Here is a 27,892-nt window from a genome sequence, read left to right on the forward strand (position 1 = left end):
GAGGAGATAGGTTGTGGATGGCTTTGTAGGTCATTGTGAGGGTTTTGAACTGGAGTCTCTTGGCGATAGGAAGCCAGTGAAGGGCTTGGCATAGGGGAGAGGCTGGGGAATAGCGGGGAGACAGGTAGATTAGTCGAGCAGCAGAGTGTAGGATGGATTGGAGTGGTGCCAGAGTGCTAGAGGGGAGTCCAGAGAGTAGGAGGTTGCAGTAGTCGAGGCGGGAGATGATAAGGGCATGCACTAGTGTTTTTGCGGTGTCGCGGTCAAGGAAATGTTTTTGAGTTTGAGGCGGCAGGAGGAGGCAAGGGCTTGGATATGTGGCTTGAAAGAGAGGGCAGAGTCGAGGATCACCCCGAGGCACCGGGCGTGTGGGACTGGGGAAAGTGAGCAGCCATTGACATTGATGGATAGGTTGGGTGGAGGGGTAGAGTGAGATGGGGGAAAGATGATGAATTCTGTTTTGTCCATGTTCAGTTGTAGAAAGTGAGCAGAAAAGAAGGCTGAAATAGCAGACAGACAGTGCGGGATTTTGGTAAGTAAGGAGGTGAGGTCAGGTCCGGATAGGTAGATCTGCGTGTCGTCGGCATAGAGATGGTACTGCATACCGTGGGATTCTATGAGCTGTCCCAGACCGAACGTGTAGATGGAGAAGAGAAGGGGTCCTAGAACAGAGCCTTGAGGAACACCGACTGACAAGGGGCGAGGTGAGGAGGTGGTGTGGCCGAGTGAGACACTGAATGTCCGATCTGTCAGATATGATGAGATCCAGGAAAGGGCCAAGTCTGTGATGCCAAGAGATGAGAGGATTTGTAGCAGAAGGGAGTGGTCCACAGTGTCAAAGGCAGAAGACAGGTCCAGGAGAAGGAGGACAGAGTAGTGTTGCTTGCTCCTGGCAGTTAGTAGGTCATTGGTGACTTTAGTTAGGGCAGTTTCAGTTGAGTGATGGGAACGGAAGCCAGATTGTAATCGATCAAAGAGGGAGCAGGAGGAGAAGTGAGAGGACAATTCAAGATGGACGTGTTGCTCCAGCAATTTAGAGGCATAAGGAAGAAGAGATATCGGGCGATAGCTAGACTCAGAGGATGGGTCGAGGGAGGGCTTTTTGAGGATGGGTGTGATCTTGGCGTGCTTGAAGGATGAGGGGAAGACACCTGTTGTGAGTGAGAGGTTGAAGAGGTGCGTTAGGGTTGGGATGAAGACCGTGGAAAGGTTAGGGATGAGGTGGGATGGGAGCGGGTCGAGCGTGCAGGTGGTGAGGTGTGATCTTGACAGGAGGGTGGAGAGCTGATCTTCTGTCATGGTGGAGAAGCTGGTTTTGGAGGAGCAGGGGTGAGCAGCTAAGAGGGGCAGTGGGCGCTGTGGGCCAAAGCTTTCTCTGATCGTACCGATCTTCTGTTTAAAGAAAGAGGCAAAGTCTTCAGCAGAAATGAGAGGGGAGGGAGGGGGTGCTGGGGGACGGAGTAGAGAATTGAAAGTGTTGAAAAGCTGTTTAGGGTTGTGAGACAGGGAGGATATGAGAGATGAGAAGTAAGTTTGTTTTGCGGCAGTGAGCGCGGACTTGAAGCTGGCGAGGGACTGCTTGTATGCGGTGAAGTGGTCAGCGGAGCGGGATTGCTTCCATTTCCGCTCAGCGATCCTGGAAGCCCGTCTCAGTTCTTTAGTCAGGCTGGTCAGCCAGGGCTGCCTGTTGATTGTATGAGTTTTGCTATGTATGAGCGGGGCGGCCGAATTGAGTGTTGCTGTTATTGTGGCGTTATAAAAAGCAGCAGCAGCATCTGTGTCATGAAGGGAGGCTATGTCGGTAAGAGGGAGAAGGGACTCAGAGAGTGATTGTAAGTTGAGATGTTTGAGATTTCTGCGAGGGAGTTCATGGAGTGGGGGTTGCACACTAGGAGAGGAGAGGGAACAGAATGTCAGTAGGTTGTGGTCAGACAGGGGGAGGGGTGAGTTAGTGAGATTAGTAAGGGAGCAGAGGCGGGTGAAGACGAGGTCCAGCATGTGGCCATCTTTGTGAGTGGCCTCAGAGGACCATTGAGTGAGGCCAAAGGAGGCAGTCAGTGATAAAAGTTTAGAGGCAGCTGAGGTGGAAGTGTCAATCGGGATGTTGAAATTACCCATGATGATAGTGGGGATGTCAACAGAGAGGAAATGAAGTAGCCATGTGGTGAAGTGGTCGAGAAAGGTGGAGATGGCTACTTCTGGGGGGCGGTAGATGACAGCCAGCTGGAGGTTGGAGGGGGAATAGATGCGGATGGAGTGCACCTCAAATGAGGGAAGAGTAGCGGAGGGTGGTAGCGGGATTGGAGTGAAGGCGCAGGTGTCGGACAGGAGCAAGCCAACTCCTCCACCACGTTTGTTGGTGGAGCGAGAGGTGTGAGAGAGGTGGAGACCGCCGTAGGAAAGTGCAGCTGGAGAGGCTGAGTGAGAGGGGGTGAGCCAGGTTTTCGTGATGCCAAGGAAGGAGAGTTTGTTGGTGATGAAGAGGTCATGGATAAATGGCAGTTTGTTGCAGACGGAGCGTGCGTTCCATAGTGCTCCAGGTAAGGGGACCGGGGGAGTGGGGGCTGGATGAATGGGTATGAGGTTGTCATGGTTGGGAAAACGTGCGGAGGATCGAGGTAGGGGGTTAGAAATGAGCATGGGGATGTGTTGGGGTGGGCCGGGATTTGGGGATACATCACCGGCAATGAGGAGTAGCAGACAGAGCGTTAGAAGGTGGGTGCAGGATAGGACATGATGCGGCCGTGTGTGTCTGGAGAAAAAGGATTGTATGTGGAGGAACAGTTCTGAGGAGGAGGTGGAATGGCTGGGGAGGATGGAGGAAGAAATGACTAGTTCCTTACAAGGTGGAGGGATTGCAGGAGATTGTAAGAAGGAAAGTAGTATGGGGGTGAATGAGAAAAGAAACCGAAACATTGTAGAGGTTGGTGTTCTGTTACCTTCCAGTCAATTCCAGTCCAATTCAGTCTAATTCAAATTCATAATTAAAAAGATGTAATTTGAAAGATGGAAGTTAGAAGATGAAATGCAGCAGACTGCTTCTGTAGCAGACGCCTGCATGTGAATATATCCCCAGCTAAGGGCAATCAGGTGTGAATGAGGGGGTGGCTGGGTATGGGAGACCAGATGTAGAGAGTTAAGCAGAGGTCATAAAGAGAGGGAGGGGTTACACTGACCACTCAAAGAGATGCCAGAATAACACAATGAGATATATGAAACAGGTCATGGAAAAAGGCTGATAGGTAAGAAAGCATACTAAAAAGGATTATATGTGCTGCACCAAGACACTCAGATCCAGGGAAGGCATAGAAAATTCAATGCAATATGCAGAGACATTCAGGAGCCAGGGAGAGCTGGGGAAAATCAATGCATACCATGGAAATTCAATGCAATATACAGAGACATTCAGGAGCCAGGGAGAGCTGGGGAAAATCAATGCATACCATGGAAATTCAATGCAATATACAGAGACATTCAGGAGCCAGGGAGAGCTGGGGAAAATCAATGCATACCATGGAAATTCAATGCAATATACAGAGACATTCAGGAGCCAGGGAGAGCTGGGGAAAATCAATGCATACCATGGAAATTCAATGCAATATACAGAGACATTCAGGAGCCAGGGAGAGCTGGGGAAAATCAATGCATACCATGGAAATTCAATGCAATATACAGAGACATTCAGGAGCCAGGGAGAGCTGGGGAAAATCAATGCATACCATGGAAATTCAATGCAATATACAGAGACATTCAGGAGCCAGGGAGAGCTGGGGAAAATCAATGCATACCTGTGGGAAGAGGAGAACAGCTTGATTAGATTTTGAGCTAGTACAGCCATGAGTCTTCTTGGGAATGATGCAGCAAGCTTTTCACACCTGGATTTGGGGATTGTCTGCCATTCTTCCTTGCAGATCCTCTCCAGTTCCATCAGGTTGGATGGTAGCATTAGTGGACAGCCATTTTCACGTCTTTCCAGAGATGCTCAATTGGGTTTAGGTCAGGACTCTGGGTGGGCCAGTCAAGAATGGTCACAGAGTTGTTCTGAAGCCACTCCTTTGTTATTTTAGCTGTGTGCTTAGGGTCATTGTCTTGTTGGAAGGTGAACCTTCGGCCAAGTCTGAGGTCCAGAGCACTCTGGAAGAGGTTTTCATCCAGGATATCTCTGTACTTGGCCGCATTCATCTTTCCTTCAATGACAACCAGTCGTCCTGTCCCTGCAGCTGAAAAACACCCCATTAGAATGATGCTGCCACCACCATGTTTCACTGTTGGGATTGTGTTGGGCAGGTGATGAGCAGTGCCTGGTTTTCTCCACACATACCGCTTAGAATTATCAACAAAAAGGTCCATCATCATCTCATCAGACCAGAGAATCTTAATTCTCATAGTCTGGGAGTCCTTCATGTGCTTTTTAGCAAACTCTATGCGGTCTTTCACATGTCTTGCACTGAGGAGAGGCATCCGTCGGGCAACTCTGCCATACAGGCCCGACTGGTGGAGGGCTGCAGTGATAGTTGACTTTGTGGAACTTTCTCCCTACTGCATCTCTGGAGCTCAGCCACAGAGATCTTTGGGTTTTTCTTTACCTCTCTCACCAAGGCTCTTCTCCCACTATTGCTCAGTTTGGTTGGACGGCCAGGTCTAGGAAGACTTCTGGTGGGCTCAAACTTCTTCCATTTAAGGATTATGGAGGCCACTGTGCTCTTAGGAACCTTGAGTACTGCAGAAATTCTGTTGTAACCTTGGCCAGATCTGTGCCTTGCCACAATTCTGTCTCTGAGCTCCTTGGCCAGTTCCTTTGACCTCATGATTCTCATTTGGTCTGACATGCACTGTCAGCTGTGAGGTCTTATATAGACAGGTGTGTGCCTTTCCAAATCAAGTCCTCTCAGTTTAACTAAACACAGCTGGCCTCCAATGAAGAAGTAGAACCATCTCAAGTCGGATCACAAGGAAATGGACAGCATGTGATTTAAATATGAGTGTCTGAGCAAAGGGTCTGAATACTTATGACCATTTGATATTTCAGTCTTTCTTTTTTAATAAATATGCAAAAATATGTACATTTCTGGGTTTTTTTCAGTCAAGATGGGGTGCAGAGTGTACATTAGAGGGAAAAAAATGAACTTTTTTTGAATTTACCAAATGGCCGCAATGAAACAAAGAGTGAAAAATTTAAAGGGGTCTGAATACTTTCCGTACCCACTGTATATATATATATATATATATATATATATATATATATATATATATATATATATATATATATATACACACAGTGGGTACAGAAAGTATTCAGACACCTTTAAATTTTTCACTCTTTGCTTCATTGCAGCCATTTGGTAAATTCAAAAAAGTTCATTTTGTTCTCATTAATGTACACTCTGCAACCTATCTTGACTGAAAAAAACAGAAATGTAGAAATTTTTGCAAATTTAATTAAAAACAAAAACTGAAATAGCTCCATTATGCAGTGAAATATTACAATATTAGAATATTCAGCCAGTACATTAAATGTTCAAAAACAGTCAATGATTTACCTGTGGTAAATACTTCAACCATTTCAGAAAAAGGTCCAGGTCCCACAGAAGTGTATGCTTGTACCTATAACACCACAACATTATCAATATTTTTTTATACTCCGATATTTATTATTTTTGCACAACTGTTATACAATCATTGTCAAAAGTGTTGGCACCCTTGAAATTGTTCCAGAAAGTGAAGTATTTCTCCCAGAAAATTATTGCAATTACACATTTTGGTATACACTTATTTATTTCCTTTGTGTGTATTGGAGCAACACACAGAAACAGATTAAAAAATGCAAATTGGACATAATTTCACATAAAAACCCCTAAAAAGGCAGGACAAAATTGTTGACAACTTTCTATAATTGTCAGTAAGCAACTTTGTTTCAAGTATGTGATGTTCGTTCAAACTCACCTGTGGCAAGTGGAAATAAATAACACGGCACTCTGGAATAATACTGCTGGTGATGCTTAAGTCAGGTGTCCAACCCATACAATTAGGCAAAAAAATTACTTGGCACTCAATATTTGAAAAAATGTATTCCTTCCTTATTGTACATTAAGACCAAATAAATTAAATTAAACGTTTTCGGTCAGTCATGGGACCTTCATCAGAATATCCTTATTGGAGGAAACTGGATGTCGTATGAAATTATGGGAATAAAGGTGGCTGTATGTGGTCTGGGGACAGTAATGCCATCTCGACCTGGTGGGGTTAGTCACATAACAGGAGAGGAACAGCGCTACTTGAATATGCAAAGGACTTGCGACAGGAATGGCGCTGAGTGCCTCGTAAGTCATATGGCAAGCCCGCCCTTCAGTAAGGACACCCAAGAGGGGGAAAGCTAATGTGACCCTGTGGGGCAGTGACATGGTAAGAGATAAACAGCACTCCAGTACTTAGCAAGAAACTTGCAAGGGGAATGATGCTTATTGCCCAGGTCCGTCATGATGCTTATTGCCCAGGTCCGATACCACCGGTGAGTGAGAGGGCTCTGGAGGAAGGTTTCCTGCCAAGTACTGGAGTGCTGTTTATCTCTTACCACGTCACAGCCCCACAGGGTCACATTAGCTTTTCCCCTCCTGGGTATTCCTACTGAAGGGCGGGCTTGCCATATGACTTACCGAGGCACTCAGCGCCATTTCTGTTGCAAGTCCTTTGCATTTTCAAGTAGTGCTGTTCCTCTACTGTTATGTGAATAGCCCCACCAGGTCCAGTTGGCATTACCATCACAAGACTGCATACAGCCTTTATTCCCATAATTTCATATGACATCCAGTTTCCTCCAATAAGGATATTCTGATGAAGATCCTATGATGGACCGAAAACATTTAATTTAATTTATTTGGTCTGGATGTACAATAAAGAAGGAATCAATTTTTTTCAAATATTGAGTGCCAAGTAATTTTTTTGTCACCTGTGGCAAGTGACAGGTTTGGACAATAAGAAAATCACACCTGAAACTAGATAAAAAGGAGAGTTGACTTAATCTTTGCATCATGTGTGTGTGTGCCACATTAGGCATGGAGAACAGAAAAAGGAGAAAAGAACTGTCTGATGACTTGGGAACCAAAATTGTTGAACAATATCAATAATCTCAAAGTGTGCAACATAATCAAGAAGTTTACAACCCATGGCACTGTAGCTAATCTCCATGGAAATGGAAAGAAAAATTGCTGAAATATTGCAATGCGGGATAGTCGATGGTGGATAAGCAGAACCAATCAAATTACAAAGAAATTCAAGCTGTCCTGCAGGCTCAGGGTGCATTAGTGTCAGCACAAACTATCCGTCAATATTTGAATGAAATGAAACACACTAACAGGAGACCCAGGAGGACCCCACTGCTGACAAAGAGACATAAAAAAGCTAGACTGCAGAATTCCAACATGTACGTAAGTCAAAATCATTCTGGGAAAGCATTTTGTGGACAGATGAGACCAAGATAGAGCTTTTAGGTAAAGCACATCATTCTACTGTTTACCAAAAATGAAAAAAGGCAAACAAAGACAAGAATACAGTACATACTGTCAGATATGGTGTAGGTTCAAAGCTGTTTTGGGGTTGTTTTGCTGCTTGGGACACTGAGTGCCTTGACTTTGTGCAAGGCATGATGAGATCTGAATTATAATGAATTTTGGGTCATAATGTAGGGCCCAGTGTCAGAAAGCTGGGTTTGCATCCAAGGTCATGGGACAATGACCCCAAACATATTTAAAGAAGCACCTACAAATGGATGGAAACAAAGCATTGCATAGTTTGGAAGTGACTAGCAATGAGTCTAGATCTAAATCCCATTCAACAACTGTGAAAAGATCTTTAAACTGCTGTTGGAAGAAGGCAACCTTCAAATATGAGAGACTTGGAGTAGTTTGAAAAAGAAACGCGGTCCAAAAATCCAGTTGAGAAGTGTAAGAAGCTTGTTAATGTTTATAGGAAGCGATTGATTGCAGTTATTTATTCCAAAGGGTGTGCAACTAAATATTAAGTGGAGGGTGTCAACACTTTTGTCCTGCCCATTTTTGGGCTTTTGTGTGAAATTATGTCTAATTTGCCTTTTTTCTATTTGTTTTTGTTGTTCCAATATACACAACTGAAATAAACATGTTTATAACAAAGCATATAATTTCAATAATTTTCTGGGAGAAATACTTCATTTTCTGGAACAATTTCAAGGGTGCCAACACTTTCGACCATGACTGTAAATAAAGGCCTATATCCTACTGTAATCAATGAAATTCCTTTACTTCAGTTTCCATCAGTAATTCATTGGATTTTGGACATTAATTCCTAATGTCTGAACCCGAGTGTGAATGTGGCCTAAGCTGTATGATTTGTATCACAGCTCTTTCTGATTTTATGGCTTGATGACTGTGTATTGTATTCACACTTAGGATTAAAATTACTTAAATGTACAGTACATGATTATAGGCATCCCAGTTTGACGGGTGCCTGCTTAGGAAAAATGTATATATGATAATAACACAGAACAGGAAGGTATGAGGGAAAATTGCACAGGATGCTGGATGTCCTGAGATGGGCACCAGAATGTTTTGCATCAGTCTGTAAAAGCAGACAAATAACAAAAGTATAAACGATTTAAGATGTGGTCTGAAAATCCAAGGGGAATTTATTAAAAAGGACCTTTCACCATAGCTGAGCAAAACATCGTTTTTATTTCTTAATTTCTCCTCTCTGTTGCTGAGCTATTACCGGTAGCTTAAGTTTAGGTTATAATTTATGTTATAGTTCTGCTGGGTATAATCAAAGATTTGTCTCTGGGAACGTGTACTTTTTCCCCTGCTTGAGTTAGACAAATCATAAGCAAGCAGCAATGTACAGAAGAAAAGAACATGTCCTCCTCTCTGATCTCTGCAGCTACTGTGAAGAGATACATCGGAGAAGAGTTTTGTATTATTACAAACCCTTTCAAATCTCATCTCACAATGCTGTCAGCTTTGACCCTCCTATCACACTAACTGCCATGAAATGAGACCTGGAATAATTTGTACTAATACATAACTCAGCTCTCACACAATTTACTGAAAAGGGACTAAAAATCCTTTAAAAATATTGCTGAAAAAAACAGAATTAGCAGCCATACTTGCAATACCATGTGTGTCCAGACACAAATGCGCAACAGGATGCAGCAGGTCCCCCATCATAAAGGCGGTGGCAGCTCAGATTCAAAATAGTAATAAAACAACCACTTACCAACGCACCAAACATCTGTGAGGTGGCTGCTTACTATTCAAAATGCACACAAGCTTGCATAGGGTGCCATTCACACCATTACATGAGAGGCACCTCTGCCCGTATAACAGCCCAGTATCAATGCCACTACTATGACATCAAGTGGGCTGCCAATACCATATGTGCAACCACAGATCGCCCCACATTACCCCACCTGATAGAATCATACCAAGAAGAAGAATTTCAGAATTTTTTTTCACCTTGATGTCACTTATAATCTGTAAAATCCAATTAAAAAATAAACTGAAATCTTTTTGTGTAGAAAATGAAAAATAAAGAATAATGATGAGCGAACGTGCTCGCCACTGCTCACTACTCGCCTGAGTATCACTATGCTCGGTGTACTCGGCGAGCAGCGAGCATTTCTGGGATTATTCGGCGGTAACTGGTGTCTCCCCCCAGCATTTTTGGCAGACTTTAGAGACCCAATCACAGTGCAGGGATTGTCTGCCGGGCCATGAAACACCGCAGCCATCATTATTGTGGTCGTGCAGTGATTGGCTTGGTCGCACAGCATCATCCTGAGTATAAAAGACCTGGCGCCGCCCTGCTCGCCGCATTCTGCTCCGGATTCAGTGAGAATAGGGAGAGCTGCTACCGAGATAGGGTCAGAATCGTGGTTTTTAGAGTTAGTGTAGGTCTGCAACTCTTACATCCACAACTCCTCAGAAACCAACAGTCCTTTTTAGGGCTAATTCGTGGGTCCCGATATTGTAGCGCTAGGTAGGCAGGGCACGGCATATCCACATCAGTGCAAGGCTTGCAGGCACTGTATATGCGTCCATTGCTCCCACTGCATCCCTCCCAAAGCTCCATAACTGCCTGCTGCTGCTGCAGATTATTTACTATATACCAATTTTTATTTTTTTTTTTCAAAAAATTCACCCCCCAAAAAAAATATATATATACAGTCTCTTCTGTCAGACTGTATAGTTGTGTGTGCTACCCTTGTGCCACTTTTTTTTTTTGGTGTTTTAAGTTCACCGAAAAAGGTCTCATATTGTTAGGGCTAGCGGAACGCACCAAGTAATAGGGTGATAGATACGAGGTATGTTCGCAGCCCGGGGGCCACCGTGCAGAGATACCTGCTGCAAGTAATGGCGGATGGACACTGAGCTCACACGTGGGTAAAACTTCACCCCATGTGAAATGAAAGCGAGTTCTGTTGCCTCACAGAGTCGCGCTGTACACAGGGACTAAAACCCTAACTAAAAGTTGTGCTTGCTCTGGAACTCTTCTGTGCTAACCGCACACATGAAGGAACCAGATGCTAAGCCAAGGCTAATTGCCCCCACTGACGCTAGCTGCCTGCCTGAGTGTGCAGCCCCAAGGCTAAACAAACTCACACCACTTATATACAGTGTGGCAGAGTATCCACTGGCAACTGCCAAACACAAATGATATTAGCGCATGGCCATGCAGCCATGCGAACCTTTTATAGCTGTAGCAGTTCAGGACCTTCCTAGTGGACCAATAGGAGCTGCTACAGGACCTGAGCGTGTGACCCCCGACCTCCAATAAGAGGTCTTCCCCTGGACATGCTCAGGAGGGGAAAAGCAGGACTTAGTCCCAGGAGCGCCTGCTCTCTGCCGAACAGCACTAGTTATAATGGCTGAACCTGGAAGGGCAGCAGTAACCAAACATGCAGTTACTGTCCTGGCCAGGCGCTGGAACCGACGTCTCCGCTGAGCAGGCTCCACTGCGGCTGGAGAAGAATGGCAGACCGCACGGACATGGCTTGAGATTCTCCCTGTGCAGCAGCAGGAACTCGACGCCTAACACATATATCTGCGTGCTCCAACTTTGGGCATTGTAGGCCTGTATACTTATTTTTTGGCTGTGTGATACTCAAATTCTATACAGCACTATTTAGCATTAAAAAAAATTCAAAGGCACAGATTTGCCAGTGTGGTATTTCCGTGAGAGCCCTCATATATCTCTGCTCCAAGGTTGGGCATTGTAGGGCGGTGTACTTATTTTTTGACTGTCTTATACTCAAATTCTATACAGCACTATTTAGCATAAAAAAATTCAAAGGCCACAGATTTGCCAGTGTGGTATTTCTTTGAGAGCCCTCATATATCTCTGCTCCAAGTTTGGGCATTGTAGGCCGGTGTACTTATTTTTTGGCTGTCTGATACTCAAATTCTATGCAGCACTATTTAGTATTAAAAAAAATTCAAAGGCCACAGATTTGCCAGTGTGGTATTTCTGTGAGAGCCCTCATATATCTCTGCTCCAAGTTTGGGCATTGTAGGCCGGTGTACTTATTTTTTGGCTGTCTGACACTCAAATTCTATACAGCACTATTTAGCATAAAACAATTCAAAGGCCACAGATTTGCCAGTGTGGTATTTCTATGAGAGCCCTCATATATCTCTGCTCCAAGTTTGGGCATTGTAGGCTGGTGTACTTATTTTTTGGCTGTCTGATACTCAAATTCTATACAGCACTATTTTGCATAAATTAACTCCACAAAAAGAACAAAAGAAATTGAATACAGTCTGCTAGGTCAGGCTGAGGCCTGCCTGGTGTTATGGTTTGAAAAATAATACATTTGCAGGCATACTGATCAGATATTATTTCGCTACTTATAAAGACATTTGTGTGGAGTATTTGAAATAATGCAGTAGTCCATTTAAAATGGTTACGGCAAAGGGCAAGGGTCAGGGAAGTGGACGTGATGCTGATGGTGCATCCAGAGGACGAGGCCGTGGCCAAGGTGAAAGTGGGTAACAACAAAGACCCACATCTTCTCGCTCGACCTTCCTGTCCCAGTTTCTAGCACACCACCATTGAAGCCAAAGCAGTGTGAAATGGTTGTTGGTTGGATAGTGGATAACGATTCCAGTCACTTAGCCACCACCACCTTGTTTTCCACACAGTCAAGTCTGAGTAGCCGTGAGTGTGGCCAGGATGTTCCTCACCCTGATCCTCCTTCCTCCCACCATGCCGAGTGCCCTGAGACAACTGATCCCACACTTGGACACTCTGAAGAGCTGTTCAGTTTTCCATTTCAAGAATCAGAAATCTCTGCTGTTCAACTTGAAGTGGGGAAAGATGAGACGCATGTAGAGCTGCCCAAAACTTTGACCAGCCCCGGTCACATGAAGGCGATGGTGGCTGACTCAAAATGAACAAGGCCTGGATTGGGAAAGTCTTCTGTACACCACCAAGTGAAAACAGCGAAACATAACCTCAAATACATTCTCTCTTTTGGGAGGTGTATTCTCATGTACCTCTTCGCAACCACACATGGGTATACGCTTCCATATTTGGTCTGTTTGTTGTTATCCTCCTCCTTATCCTCATCATCCAGAACCACTAGATGACCAGGGTGAACGTGCTCTGTACTGTTACAGGCTGGTGATTTTTGGGCACAGGGGCTGGGAAGGCACTATTATATTTTGTAAAAACAGGACCCCACATTGAGGAATTGGGCATTAGATTACATTGGGCCTACTTTTTAAGTCTGTCTCCTGCAATGTGTCCTTTAACTGCCACTAGATGACTAGAGTGAACGTGCTCAGTACTGTTATAGGCCGGTGAATTTTGGGCAAGGGGTCTGTGATGGCACTCTTTTATTTTTTTAAAAAAGGACAACACATTGGGGAAATGGGCCTGACATAACTTTGGGCCTACTTCTTAACTCTGTCTCCTGCAATCTGTCCTGTTCCTGCCAGTAGATCACCAGGGTGTGCGTGCTCTGTACAGTGCATTTTGGCCAAGGCGGCTGTGATGGCACTCCTATTTAAAAAAAAAAAAACAACACATTGGGGAATTGGGCGTGACATAATTTTGGGCCTACTTCTTAACTCTGTCTCCTGTATTCTGTCCTGTTCCTGCCAGTAGATCACCAGGGTGAGCGTGCTCTGTACGGTGCATTTTGGCCAAGGGGGCTGTCTTGGAACTCTTTTATTTTTAAAAAAATGGATTTTACATTGGGGAATTGGGCATGACATTACTTTGGGCCTACTTCTTAACTTGGTCTCCTGCAATCTGTCCTGTACCTACCACTAGATCACCAGGGTGAACGTGGTCTGTACGGTGCATTTTGGGCTAGGGGGCTGTGATGGCTCAGTAGTTCATTAAAAATATAGCTTTGTCTACTGTATTAGTTTCTCTCCTTTCGAGCCTTAACTTTGTCTGCCTCAAATGTACAAATGGAGAATATACAAATGGCGATTTTAAACAGGATTGAAATACTGTAAACCGAATGCATTCAGACAATCACATAGCTGCATTTCTTGTAAAACATTTAGAGATGTGACAGACAATGCTCATAGTGACACAATCTTGATAAATGTTTGTTTATTCACTTCACAAATAGTTCTAAGCCTCTATATGTTTGCTGTTTGTCATTGTAAAACATTAAGGTTTACTGAAACTATGCCGGTGGTGGTTTGATCTAAATCCTTGTGGCTTTTATTTTTTAGGGGTTTATGGCCCCTCGTCTGATGACTCCATGATATCTCAGTTTCATCCAACCTTGAAAAGTGGCCACTTGAAGGTGTGGGTGAAACAAGAGTTACTACATAGTGTTATTCACTATATAAGACTAGAGAAACATGACTAAAGGCCCCGTCTCACATAGCGATTTACCAACGATCACGACCAGCGATATGACCTGGCCGTGATCGTTGGTAAGTCGTTGTGTGGTCGCTGGGGAGCTGTCACGCAGACAGCTCTCTCCAGCGACCAACGATCAGGGGAATGACTTCGGCATCGTTGAAACTGTCTTCAACGATGCCGAAGTCCCCCTGCAGCACCCGGGTAACCAGGGTAAACATCGGGTTACTAAGCACAGGGCCGCGCTTAGTAACCCGATGTTTACCCTGGTTACCAGCGTAAATGTAAAAAAAAAAAAACAGTACATACTTGCCTTCTGATGTCCATCAGGTCCCTTGCCATCTGCTTCCTGCTCTGAGTGCCGTACAGTGAGAGCAGAGCGCAGCGGTGACGTCACTGCTGTGCTGTGCTCTCACTGTATGGCACTCAGAGCAGGAAGCAGACGGCAAGGGACCTGACGGACATCAGAAGGCAAGTATGTACTGTTTTTTTTTTTTTACATTTACGCTGGTAACCAGGGTAAACATCGGGTTACTAAGCGCGGCCCTGCGCTTAGTAACCCGATGTTTACCCTGGTTACCAGTGAAGACATCGCTGGATCGGTGTCACACACACCGATTCAGCGCTGTCAGCGGGACCTCAACGACCAAAAAAAGGTCCAGGCCATTCCGACACGACCAGCGATCTCACAGCAGGGGCCTGATCGCTGGTACGTGTCACACATAGCGAGATCGCTACTGAGGTCGCTGTTGCGTCACAAAACTTGTGACTCAGCAGCGATCTCGCTAGCGATCTCGCTATGTGAGACGGGGCCTTAAGACACATGCAAAAACTGGGGTACCTGTACATGTACAGTGTGCTGATACCTGCATAATTGGGGACGCCCATGCAGTGTAGGTAATCTCCCAGGCTTTTCTGATATTCCAGACGGATGATGTTTAAAAGCCTCTTGGTGATGATTTAAGTATACTGTATGTAGTTAATCTTCATATATACGTAATTACTATATTTATTTAATCCTTATATATACTTATTAACCTGTGTATGTTAACACATACAAAAGTGTACGCACTCACACTATTCAATCATACTATTCCTTGAATTTTGTAGTTTGCAATAAAATTGACTTGTACTGCAAGTATTAGCCTTTTTTAAAGCCGTATCTGAACGTTAGTGTTAAAAACATGTCAAATAAAATTGCCAAATTCTCCTGTAAATAATTGTGCAAAGAGGAAACCATCATACCATTAAAAAATATGAGTGAATTTTCCTGGGCACATCCAGTATGTGGGTTCCAAGGCGTAATGGGATGCATATGACTGACTATGCAGCAGGGCTGGCCTTGCTGCCAATGTGTAAAACAAAGGAGTACGGAGCACAAAATGCATATTGTGAAGTGGATTTTCATGGGCCCATCCAGTATGTGGGTTCCAAGGCCTAATGGGGTGCATATGACTGACTATGCAGGAGGGCTGGCCTTGCTTCCAATGTGTAAAACTAAGGAGTATAGAGCACAACATGCATATTGTGAAGTGGGTTTTCATGGGCCCATACAGTATGTGGGTTCCAAGGCATAAGGGGGGGCATATAAATTGGTAGCAGGGCAGGCCTTGCATTCAATGCAACATTTTTTCAGGAGGCCCTCCTGGACATCTTATGAAAGGGGTATTGTGGTGAGTCGTAATTGTTGGCAGCCCATCCACTCACAGCATAGGCTACAACAGCTTAGGAGACCCACTGTTTCATAATGGCCCTTTAAGAAGATTAATGCCACCTGATGCACCAGTAAAAATAGGCTCTGTGACTTTAACCCCTTCATGACCTTGGGATTTTCCGTTTTTCCGTGTTCGTTTTTCGCTCCCCTCCTTCCCAGAGCCATAACTTTTTTATTTTTCTGTCAATATGGCCATGGGAGGGCTTATTATTTGCAAAACAAGTTGTACTTTTGAACGACATCATTGGTTTTAGCATGTCGTGTACTAGAAAATGGGAAAAAAAATTCCAAGAGCGGTGAAATTGCAAAAAAAAGTGCAATCCCACAATTTTTTTTTGCTTGACTTTTTTACTAGGTTCACTAAATGCTAAAACTGACCTGCCATTATTATTCTCCAGGTCATTACGAGTTCATACACACCAAACATGTCTAGGTTCTAAGTGGTGAAAAAAAATTCCAAACTTTGCTAGAAAAAAATTGTGCCATTTTCCGATACCCGTAGCGTCTCCATTTTCCATGATCTGGGGTTGGTTGAGGGCTTATTTTTTGCATGCCAAGCTGGCGTTTTTAATGATACCATTTTGGTGCAGATAAGTTCTTTTGATCGCCCGTTATTGCATTTAATGCAATGTCGCAGCGACCAAAAAAACTTAATTCTGGCGTTTCTAATTTTTTTCTCTCTATGCCGTTCAGCGATCAGGTTAATCCTTTTTTTTATTGATAGATCGGGAGATGCTGAACGTGGCGATACCAAATATGTGTAGATTTGAATTTTTTTATTGATTTATTTTGAATGGGGTGAAAGGGGGGTGATTTAAACTTTTAGATTTTTTTATTTTTTTCACATTTTTTTAACTTTTTTTTTTACTTTAGCCATGCTTCAATAGCTTCCATGAGAGGCTAGAAGCTGGCACAACTCAATCGGCTCTGCTACATAGCAGCGATCATCAGATCGCTGCTATGCAGCAAAAATGCAGGTGTGCTATGAGCGCCGACCACAGGGTGGCGCTCACAGCTACCGGCAATCAGTAACCATAGAGGTCTCAAGGACCTCTATGGTTACCATTCTGATGCATCCCTGACCCTCGATCATGTGACGGGGGTCAGCGATGCGCTCATTTCCGGCCGGATGACCGGAAGCGCCGGTTAAATGCCGCTGTCAGCGTTTGACAGCGGCATTTAACTAGTTAATAGCGGCGGGTGAATCACGATTTCACCCGCCGCTATTGCGGGCACATGTCAGCTGTTCAAAACAGCTGACATGTCCCGTGTTGTGAATTTGGTTTCTGGGCTCCCCCGGTGGTTTCTGGTGGTACTGCACTTGTGTGCTTCATCTCCTCTGTTCACCTGTTTTCCATCTGGATGTGGGAGTTTTCTATTTAGCCTTGCTCCTCAGTCATTTCTATGCCGGCCAACAATGTTACCAGAAGCCTTTCTGTTGCATGTTCCTGCTCCTAGACTACTATCAGCTAAGTTGGACTTGTTGTCCTAAGTTTGTTTTGCATTTTTGTTCCAGTTCTCTGTGATTGAATATTTCTGAGGCTGGAAGCTCTTGTGAGCTGAAATTGCCACTCTGGTGTCATGAGTTGATATTAGAGTCTTAAAGTAATTTCAGGATGGTATTTTGAAAGGGTTTTCAGCTGACCGTGAAGTTCCCTTTTCTGTCTTCCTACTATCTAGTAAGCGGACCTCAATTTGCTAAACCTATCTTCATACTTCGTATGTCAATTTCCTCTAAAATCACCGCCAATATATGTGGGGGCTACTGTCTGCCTTTTGGGGAAAATTTCTCTAGAGGTAAGCCAGGTCTGTATTTTCCTCTGCTAGGGTCAGTCAGTTCTCCGGCTGGCGCTGGGCGTCTAGGGATAAAACGTAGGCACGCTACCCGGCCACTGTTAGTTGTGCGGTAGGTTTAGCTCATGGTCAGCTCGAGTTCCCATCTTCCAAGAGCTAGTCCTTTTGTATGCTTTATTACGTTCTCTTGCCATTGAGAACCATGACAGTTTGGCCGGCCAAGGGTTAAAATAATTGGCAGAAGAAAGGAGAGAAAAGAAGTCTGCAGAGAATTTTTTTTTTTTTCCTGAGTTTGCTCATTAGTTGATTCACTAGCATCTCTGCTTACTGCAGCCTTCGTCTCTCTCTCCTTCTAATCCTTGAATGGTTCTGATTTCACCTGATTAATATGGATCCTCAGAGTTTAGCTACAGGTTTGAATAATCTCGCTATGAAGGTTCAAAGCTTACAGGATTTCGTTATTCATGCTCCTACATCTGAACCTAGAATTCCTTTACCTGAATTTTTCTCTGGGGATAGATCTCGCTTCCAGAATTTCAAACATAATTGTAAATTATTTTTGTCTCTGAGATCTCGCTCCGCTGGAGATCCTGCACAGCAGGTCAGGATTGTAATTTCCTTGCTCCGGGGCGACCCTCAGGATTGGGCATTTGCTTTGGCACCAGGGGATCCTGCGTTGCTCAATGTGGATGCGTTTTTCCTGGCTTTAGGGTTGCTTTATGAGGAACCTCATTTAGAGATTCAGGCTGAAAAAGCCTTAATGGCCCTGTCTCAAGGGCAAGATGAGGCTGAAATATACTGCCAAAAATTTCGTAAGTGGTCTGTGCTTACTCAGTGGAATGAGTGCGCCCTGGCGGCGAAATTCAGAGAGGGTCTCTCTGATGCCATTAAAGATGTTATGGTGGGGTTCCCTGTGCCTACAGGTCTGAATGAGTCCATGACAATGGCTATTCAGATTGATCGGCGTTTGCGGGAGCGCAAACCTGTGCACCATTTGGCGGTGTCTACTGAGAAGGCGCCAGAGATTATGCAATGTGATAGAATTCTGTCCAGAAGCGAACGACAGAATTTTAGGCGAAAAAATGGGTTATGCTTCTATTGTGGTGATTCAACTCATGTTATATCAGCATGCTCTAAACGTACTAAGAAGGTTGATAAGTCTGTTTCAATTGGCACTTTACAGTCTAAGTTTATTCTATCTGTGACCCTGATTTGCTCTTTATCGTCTATTACCGCGGACGCCTATGTCGACTCTGGCGCCGCTTTGAGTCTTATGGATTGGTCCTTTGCCAAATGCTGTGGGTTTGATTTAGAGCCTCTGGAAGTTCCTATACCTCTGAAGGGTATTGACTCCACGCCATTGGCTAGTAACAAACCACAATACTGGACACAAGTAACTATGCGTATTAATCCGGATCACCAGGAGATTATTCGCTTCCTTGTGTTGTATAATCTACATGATGTGTTGGTGCTTGGATTGCCATGGCTGCAATCTCATAACCCAGTCCTCGACTGGAAAGCAATGTCTGTGTTAAGCTGGGGATGTCAGGGGACTCATGGGGACGTACCTTTGGTTTCCATTTCGTCATCTATTCCCTCTGAGATTCCGGAATTTTTATCTGATTATCGTAACGTTTTTGAGGAGCCTAAACTTGGTTCACTACCTCCGCACAGAGATTGCGATTGTACTATAGATCTGATTCCGGGCAGTAAGTTTCCAAAGGGTCGTTTATTTAATCTATCTGTGCCTGAACATGCTGCTATGCGGGAATATATTAAGGAGTCCTTGGAAAAGGGACATATTCGTCCTTCGTCATCTCCCTTAGGAGCCGGTTTTTTCTTTGTATCTAAAAAAGATGGCTCTTTGAGGCCGTGTATTGATTATCGGCTTTTGAATAAAATCACGGTTAAATATCAGTATCCTTTGCCACTGCTTACTGATTTGTTTGCTCGAATAAAGGGGGCCAAGTGGTTCTCTAAGATTGATCTTCGTGGGGCGTATAATTTGGTGCGAATTAAGCAGGGGGATGAGTGGAAAACCGCATTTAATACGCCTGAGGGCCATTTTGAGTATTTAGTAATGCCTTTTGGTCTTTCAAATGCCCCTTCAGTCTTTCAGTCCTTTATGCATGACATTTTCCGTGATTATTTGGATAAATTTTTGATTGTGTATCTTGATGATATTTTGATTTTTTCGGATGACTGGGACTCTCATGTCCAACAGGTCAGGAGGGTTTTTCAGGTTTTGCGCTCTAATTCCTTGTGTGTAAAGGGTTCTAAGTGCGTTTTTGGGGTTCAAAAGATTTCGTTTTTGGGGTACATTTTTTCCCCCTCTTCCATTGAGATGGACCCTGTCAAGGTTCAGGCTATTTGTGATTGGACGCAACCCTCTTCTCTTAAGAGCCTTCAGAAGTTTTTGGGCTTTGCTAATTTTTATCGTCGATTTATAACTGGTTTTTCTGATGTTGCTAAACCGTTGACTGATTTGACTAAGAAGGGTGCTGATGTTGCTGATTGGTCCCCTGCTGCTGTGGAGGCCTTTCGGGAGCTTAAGCGCCGCTTTTCTTCCGCCCCTGTATTGCGTCAGCCTGATGTTACTCTTCCTTTTCAGGTTGAGGTTGACGCTTCAGAAATCGGAGCTGGGGCGGTTTTGTCGCAGAAAAGTTCCGACTGCTCCGTGATGAGACCTTGTGCGTTCTTTTCTCGTAAATTTTCGCCCGCTGAGCGAAATTATGATATTGGTAATCGGGAGCTCTTGGCTATGAAGTGGGCTTTTGAGGAGTGGCGTCATTGGCTTGAGGGGGCTAGACATCAGGTGGTGGTATTGACCGACCACAAGAATTTGATTTATCTTGAGTCTGCCAGGCGCCTGAATCCTAGACAGGCGCGCTGGTCGTTATTTTTCTCTCGGTTTAATTTTGTGGTTTCTTACCTACCGGGTTCTAAAAATGTGAAGGCGGATGCCCTTTCTAGGAGTTTTGAGCCTGATTCCCCTGGTAATTCTGAACCTACAGGTATCCTTAAGGATGGAGTGATATTATCTGCTGTTTCCCCAGACTTGCGACGGGTCTTGCAGGAGTTTCAGGCGAATAGACCTGATCGTTGCCCGCCTGGTAGAATGTTTGTTCCTGATGATTGGACCAGTAGAGTCATCTCGGAGGTCCATTCTTCTGCGTTAGCAGGTCATCCTGGAATCTTTGGTACCAGGGATTTGGTGGCTAGGTCCTTCTGGTGGCCTTCCCTGTCGCGAGATGTGCGAGGTTTTGTGCAGTCTTGTGATGTTTGTGCTCGGGCCAAGCCTTGTTGTTCTCGGGCTAGTGGATTGTTGTTATCTTTGCCTATTTCGAAGAGGCCTTGGACTCACATCTCCATGGATTTTATTTCTGATCTCCCTGTTTCTCAGAAGATATCTGTCATCTGGGTGGTGTGTGACCATTTCTCTAAGATGGTCCATTTGGTTCCCTTGCCCAAATTGCCTTCCTCATCCGAGCTGGTTCCTCAGTTTTTTCAAAATGTGGTGCGCTTGCATGGTATTCCGGAGAATATCGTTTCTGACAGGGGAACCCAATTCGTGTCTAGATTTTGGCGAGCGTTCTGTGCTAGGATGGGCATTGATTTGTCTTTTTCGTCTGCTTTCCATCCTCAGACTAATGGCCAGACCGAGCGAACTAATCAGACCTTGGAGACTTATTTGAGGTGTTTTGTGTCTGCGGATCAGGATGATTGGGTTGCCTTTTTGCCCTTGGCGGAGTTTGCCCTCAATAATCGGGCTAGTTCTGCCACCTTGGTTTCTCCTTTCTTCTGTAATTCGGGGTTTCATCCTCGTTTCTCTTCCGGTCAGGTGGAGTCTTCGGATTGTCCTGGAGTGGATGCTGTGGTGGAGAGGTTGCATCAGATTTGGGGGCATGTGGTGGACAATTTGAAGTTGTCCCAGGAGAAGACTCAGCATTTTGCCAACCGCCGTCGTCGTGTTGGTCCTCGTCTTTGTGTTGGGGACTTGGTGTGGTTATCTTCTCGTTTTGTCCCTATGAAGGTTTCTTCTCCTAAGTTTAAGCCTCGGTTCATCGGCCCGTACAAGATATTGGAGATTCTTAACCCTGTGTCCTTTCGTTTGGACCTCCCTGCATCTTTTTCTATTCATAATGTCTTCCATCGGTCATTGTTGCGCAGGTATGAGGTACCGGTTGTGCCTTCCGTTGAGCCTCCTGCTCCGGTGTTGGTTGAGGGTGAGTTGGAGTACGTTGTCGAGAAGATCTTGGACTCCCGTGTTTCCAGACGGAGACTTCAGTATCTGGTCAAGTGGAAGGGCTACGGTCAGGAGGATAACTCTTGGGTGACAGCCTCTGATGTTCATGCCTCCGATTTGGTCCGTGCCTTTCATAGGGCTCATCCTGATCGCCCTGGTGGTTCTGGTGAGGGTTCGGTGCCCCCTCCTTGAGGGGGGGGTACTGTTGTGAATTTGGTTTCTGGGCTCCCCCGGTGGTTTCTGGTGGTACTGCACTTGTGTGCTTCATCTCCTCTGTTCACCTGTTTTCCATCTGGATGTGGGAGTTTTCTATTTAGCCTTGCTCCTCAGTCATTTCTATGCCGGCCAACAATGTTACCAGAAGCCTTTCTGTTGCATGTTCCTGCTCCTAGACTACTATCAGCTAAGTTGGACTTGTTGTCCTAAGTTTGTTTTGCATTTTTGTTCCAGTTCTCTGTGATTGAATATTTCTGAGGCTGGAAGCTCTTGTGAGCTGAAATTGCCACTCTGGTGTCATGAGTTGATATTAGAGTCTTAAAGTAATTTCAGGATGGTATTTTGAAAGGGTTTTCAGCTGACCGTGAAGTTCCCTTTTCTGTCTTCCTACTATCTAGTAAGCGGACCTCAATTTGCTAAACCTATCTTCATACTTCGTATGTCAATTTCCTCTAAAATCACCGCCAATATATGTGGGGGCTACTGTCTGCCTTTTGGGGAAAATTTCTCTAGAGGTAAGCCAGGTCTGTATTTTCCTCTGCTAGGGTCAGTCAGTTCTCCGGCTGGCGCTGGGCGTCTAGGGATAAAACGTAGGCACGCTACCCGGCCACTGTTAGTTGTGCGGTAGGTTTAGCTCATGGTCAGCTCGAGTTCCCATCTTCCAAGAGCTAGTCCTTTTGTATGCTTTATTACGTTCTCTTGCCATTGAGAACCATGACAGTCCCGGCTTTGATGCGAACTCACCGCCGGAGCCCTGCATCAAAGCGGGGGATCTGACCTCGGACGTACTATCCCGTCAGAAAGGGGTTAAGAGTCCCTCCTTCGTAAATGAAACAAGATGTGTTGCTTATGTGTCACACACCACATGGCCAGCTAGGGTTGTTAAATGTTACAATGACGTTTCCCAGTGAATGCATTTGTAGTGGTTGAATCAATGTTAAAGTTGAAAAACGCTTCAAAAACGCTGCGTCTGAACTAAGCCTAAGTGGGGGAGGAAATTTTCGGTCTGGGGTTAAATATTTGGCCTTACAGGCAAGTCATTAACCTGCAAAGGATGTACCTTGACATATTTCCCAGCCAAATCCATTTTGGTTTCGTTTGAATGTGTTTTTTGTGGCACTAGAAAAATGGCATGAATCTCGGAAAAAAATTGATTAAAGCTGTGAACTAGGAGTCAGGAATGCTTCCAGGGACGATCCCCATGATGTCCCTGAGTAACTTGAGCAGTGTTTCCATGATTTTCAAACGTTTTTAGACCTTAAAAGGACCCCCGGGGGGGATCGCGGTAAAAATACTCGGGTCTCCCATAGACTTACATTGGGCTCGTTGTTCTGGCCGAGTACCTGAGTATTTCAATTTGCTCAACCCAAGCAACGAGCACCCGAGCATTTTAGTGCTCACTAGTGTTGAGCGATACCGTCCGATACTTGAAAGTATCGGTATCGGAAAGTATCGGCCGATACCGGCAAAGTATCGGATCTAATCTGATACCGATACCCGATACCAATACAAGTCAATGGGACTCATGTATCGGACGGTATTCCTGATGGTTCCCAGGGTCTGAAGGAGAGGAAACTCTCCTTCAGGCCCTTGGAACCATATTAATGTGTAAAATAAAGAATTAAAATAAAAAATATTGCTATACTCACCTCTCCGACGCAGCCTGGGCCTCACCGAGGGAACCGGCAGCGTTCTTTGCTTAAAATGCGCGCTTTTCCTTCCTTCCGTGATGTCACGGCTTCTGATTGGTCGCGTGCCGCCCATGTGGCCGCGACGCGACCAATCACAGCAAGCCGTGACGTAATTTTAAGGTCCTTCTAGGCATTCAGTATTTTAAAATTACGTTCCGGCTTTGTGATTGGTCGCGTTGCGGTCACATGGGCGACGCGACCAATCACAAGCCGTGACGTCACGGGAGGCAGGAGACGCGCGCATTACACATTAATGTTGTTTCGATACCGATACCCGATACCACAAAAGTATCGGATCTCGGTATCGCAATTCCGATACAGCAAATATCGGCCGATACCCGATACTTGCGGTATCAGAATGCTCAACACTAGTGCTCACCCATCACTAATAAAGAACTAATATAATGTGGTTGGACAAATATACATGCAGCACCCCAGAGTCCTGGTCGTTGCAGTGATGTCATTCTTCCACCAGGGGGAGTGATATTACGTCTGATGGCAATAAAGGAGATCTTCCTACCAGGTATCACAAACCATACACCACACTTCACACTCCAGACCACCAGGGGGAGCCTTGCTCCTATCTACTAGGGCACTCCTCACAGAAGGGTAAAACTGGTGGGCTGGATAGAAAGTTAGGGAGAAGCTGGCTGGGCTTTGCCCAGTCAACACCTGACAGGCAGACAGGGGGAAAGGAGGAACATCGGAGCTGCAGACAGAGGGCCCCTGGCAGGGGTGGGATCCTGTCTGAGTTCTAGCTAGAACAGAAAGCTACGGAGCTGCGCCTGCCCCAGGTGCGGCAGCATCCTAAGAAAGGACACGAAGAGAATTGTGTTGTAGAGGGTGAGACACAAAGTCATAGCACAAGGAGAAAACACCAGGAGGAGTTCTGCCCTGAAATAGGCTGCATCCTTCTGAGGTGCGTAGCCAGGGGCCGGAACACCGAGGGAGTAATTGTCTCTATGCTTTACTTCAGAGACCGGCAGGACAGTCAATTCCAAGTTGGCTGCCCGACCTTAATACCTAAGAAGACACAGTGGCAACTTGTGGGGGTCGGGGCGTCTCTAGGGTCCCTATAAACAAGCCTCAGGCCATCAGTCATATGGGTTTGTCCTATCCACACCATCTGGGGGACAGAGAGGAAGAAATAACATCTAGAACATCAACAAGAGTTGTGAGGACCTTACCAAGAAGCTCAGCAGGGAGGTACTACAACACACAGGCGCTAGTAGGAAGGCTACTGATTTCCACCTGGATAAGGGGACTCTGGATTTGCCTCGGCTGGACTCTGCCTACCCTGTGGTCTGTACCCTGGACTGTGGATGCTGAAGTCTTCAGTAAAAGGTAAAGAGACTGCAACCTTGTGTCCTCGTTATTCCCTTCGCCTTACATCACCCACCATCTCTATCTACACTTCTGGGAAGCCCTGGGGACACACTTCACCTGTGGGAAGGTATACCATCTAGCTGCTATTACATCACCCCAGCGGACCCCTCACCGCAGCGTCGGTCACCCTGACTGAATACCACAGGTGGCGTCACGAACATTATCCCTTACAAACTTTCCCTTTTATTGGACGTCCCTCAAAGGGCCACGGACCGGGTCAGGCCACCGTGACATCCCTACCGAACCGAAGGACCCGGTGCCGAGTACCCCATTGCTCTTAACGTGGGGGCGATCCATACACATCCTTAAAAAATTGTAAGGGCATCTCCTGTGTACAGTTCTGTTTAGATCAACCCACAGATTTTCATTTTTATTCAGGTCTGATTTAATGATATGCTTAGGGTCATTGTCATGTTGAAAGGTGAAATTCCTCTTCAGCTTCTGTTGCAAAATTGACTAATATTTGGAACTGTTCCTACTTAACCACATATTGACTAAAATCTCAGGTCTAAAGTATCTGCCTCCACCATGATTCACTGTGGATTGTGAGGGCATTTCCTGTGTACAGCCCTCTTCAGATGAATACATACAGATTTTTATTTACATTCATATTGGCTCTGGCAGGGCATTCCAAAATATTGATCTTCTGTGAAAACCATTATTTTGTTGATTTAGCAGTATACTTAGAGTCGTTGATGTGTTCAACTGTGAAATTCCTCTTTATCTTCAGCTTTTTAACATAGCTGGGATTGGATGTTTTTCTTTGTAAGAAATGGCTTCTATAAGATGCGCTATTTCTGGGGTGGCTGAGAGCTGATGTTTATAGCCTGGGTGTGCCAATATCCATGGCCCCTTCCCAGGCTATTAATATCAGCCCACAGCTGTCTGCCTAGCCTTTGCTGGTTCAATTTTATAGGGGGACCCTATGTCAATTTTTTTCTGGGGTTCTCCCTGTAAACTAGCCAGTAATGGCTAAACAAACATATGTGAGCTGATATTAATAGCCTGGGAATCTTTATGGCCATTGGCTCCTTACTAAAACATTAACCTCAGCTGTAGGCTTTCCCTCTGCTGGTTAAGAAATTACACGGGAGCCCATGCAATTTTTTTTAGGGTATGTTCCCATGGTCAGGAACCAGCAACGCTTTGGACGCAGCACATGTCCGCTCCGTCTAAAGTGCTGCCAGCTTTTGAATGCAAGTGATTCCGCATGTGTTCATTGAACCGTGCAGAATCACCGCGCTTAATACAGTGCACGGGGACATTTATCTTGCAGATACTGAGTGTCTCTGCAAGATAAATAGACATGCTGCGGTCTGGAAAGACACGCCACATATCTCTCTCCGCAGGGAAGCCGCGGGCAGGGCCGTATTTAGAGTTTATGCCGCCCTAGGCACTTCTAGTGCTGCCCCCCTCCCTTTGGTGAGTATGACACTATCGGGAGTGACTTTTGACAAAAATCGCTGATGTGAAAGTAGCCTTTTGCAGCAGATCCAGCAGTTTTTCCACATCTGCCGCGTAACGGATCACTTCCCTATGGGATTTGCGAACATTTGTGGCACTTGCTGTGATCCGGCAAATGCGGTAAAATACCTCCCAACTTTTGAAGGAGGTGAAAGAGGGCTAAAGTTTGCGTCGCGCTATGCGCGCCACGGCAAATTTTAGGCCACACATCTGACCACACCCATTTCACAACTAGTCACACCCATATCCACATCCCAACCACACCCATTTAGCACTGCTGATCACACTGTTACATAAACAATAATTATAAACAAAAATATGGCCACACAGTGCTCCATACTGTATAATGGCCACACATGATGCTCCATAGTGTATAATGGCCACACATGATGCTCCATAGTATATAATGGCCACGCATGATGCTCCATACTGTTTAATGGCCCCACATGATGCTCAACACTGTATAATGACCCCACATGATGCTCAATGCTGTATAATGGCCCCACATGATGCTCCATACTGTATAATGGCCACACATGATGCTCCATACTGTATAATGGCCACACAGTGCTCCATACTGTACAACGGCCCCACATGATGCTCAATACTGTACAATGACCCCACATGATGCTCCATACTGTATAGTCACCCCGCATGATGCTCAATACTGTATAATGGCCCCACATGATGCTCCATACTGTATAATGACCACACATGATGATCAATACTGTATAATGGCCACACAGTGCTCATACTGTATAATAGCCACACATGATGCTCAATACTGTATAATGGTCCCACATGATGCTCAATACTGTATAATGGCCCCACATGATGCTCCATACTGTATAATGGCCACACATGATGCTCCATACTGTATAATGACCCATGATGCGCAATGCTGTATAATGGCCCCACATGATGCTCAATACTGTATGATAGCCACACATGATGCTCCATACTGTATAATGGCCACATATGATGCTCCATACTGTATAATGGCCCCACATGTTGCTCAATACTGTATGATAGCCACACATGATGCCCCATACAGTATAATGCCCAAACATGATGCTCCATACTGTATAATGACCCCACATGATGCTCAATACTGTATAATGGCCCCACATGATGATCAATACTGTGTAATGGCCACATATGATGCTCCATACTGTATAATGGCCCACCCCCTCCCATCTTGTATGCATGGCTCATCTCCCCCCCTCCCATCTTGTATGCATGGCTCATCTCCCCCCTCCCATCCTGTATGCATGGCTCATCTCCCCCCTCCCATCCTGTATGCATGGCTCATTCCCCCCATCCTGTATGCATGGCTCATCTCCCCCCTCTTGTATGCATGGCTCATCTCCCCCCTCTTGTATGCATGGCTCATCTCTTCCCTCCAGTATGCATGGCTCATCTCCCCCCTCCTGTATGCATGGCTCATCTCCCCCCCTCCTGTATGTATGGCTCATCTCCCCCTGTATGCATGACTCATCTCCCCCCTCCCTGTGTGCATGGCTCATCTCC

General features: G+C 45.2%; 1 protein-coding gene across 1 annotated transcript in view; it reads right to left on the minus strand.

Annotated features, from left to right (window-relative positions):
- ROS1 (ROS proto-oncogene 1, receptor tyrosine kinase) overlaps positions 1-27,892 on the minus strand; it is a 367,389-nt gene that overhangs the window by 168,275 nt on the left and 171,222 nt on the right. Inside the window, exon 20 of the mRNA XM_077281692.1 lies at positions 5,541-5,604. Coding sequence (XP_077137807.1) covers positions 5,541-5,604 — 64 coding nt within the window. The remainder of the gene's footprint in view (positions 1-5,540; positions 5,605-27,892) is intronic.

The sequence above is a fragment of the Ranitomeya variabilis genome, chromosome 2 (assembly GCF_051348905.1).
Source record: "Ranitomeya variabilis isolate aRanVar5 chromosome 2, aRanVar5.hap1, whole genome shotgun sequence".
Lineage (NCBI taxonomy): Eukaryota > Metazoa > Chordata > Amphibia > Anura > Dendrobatidae > Ranitomeya > Ranitomeya variabilis.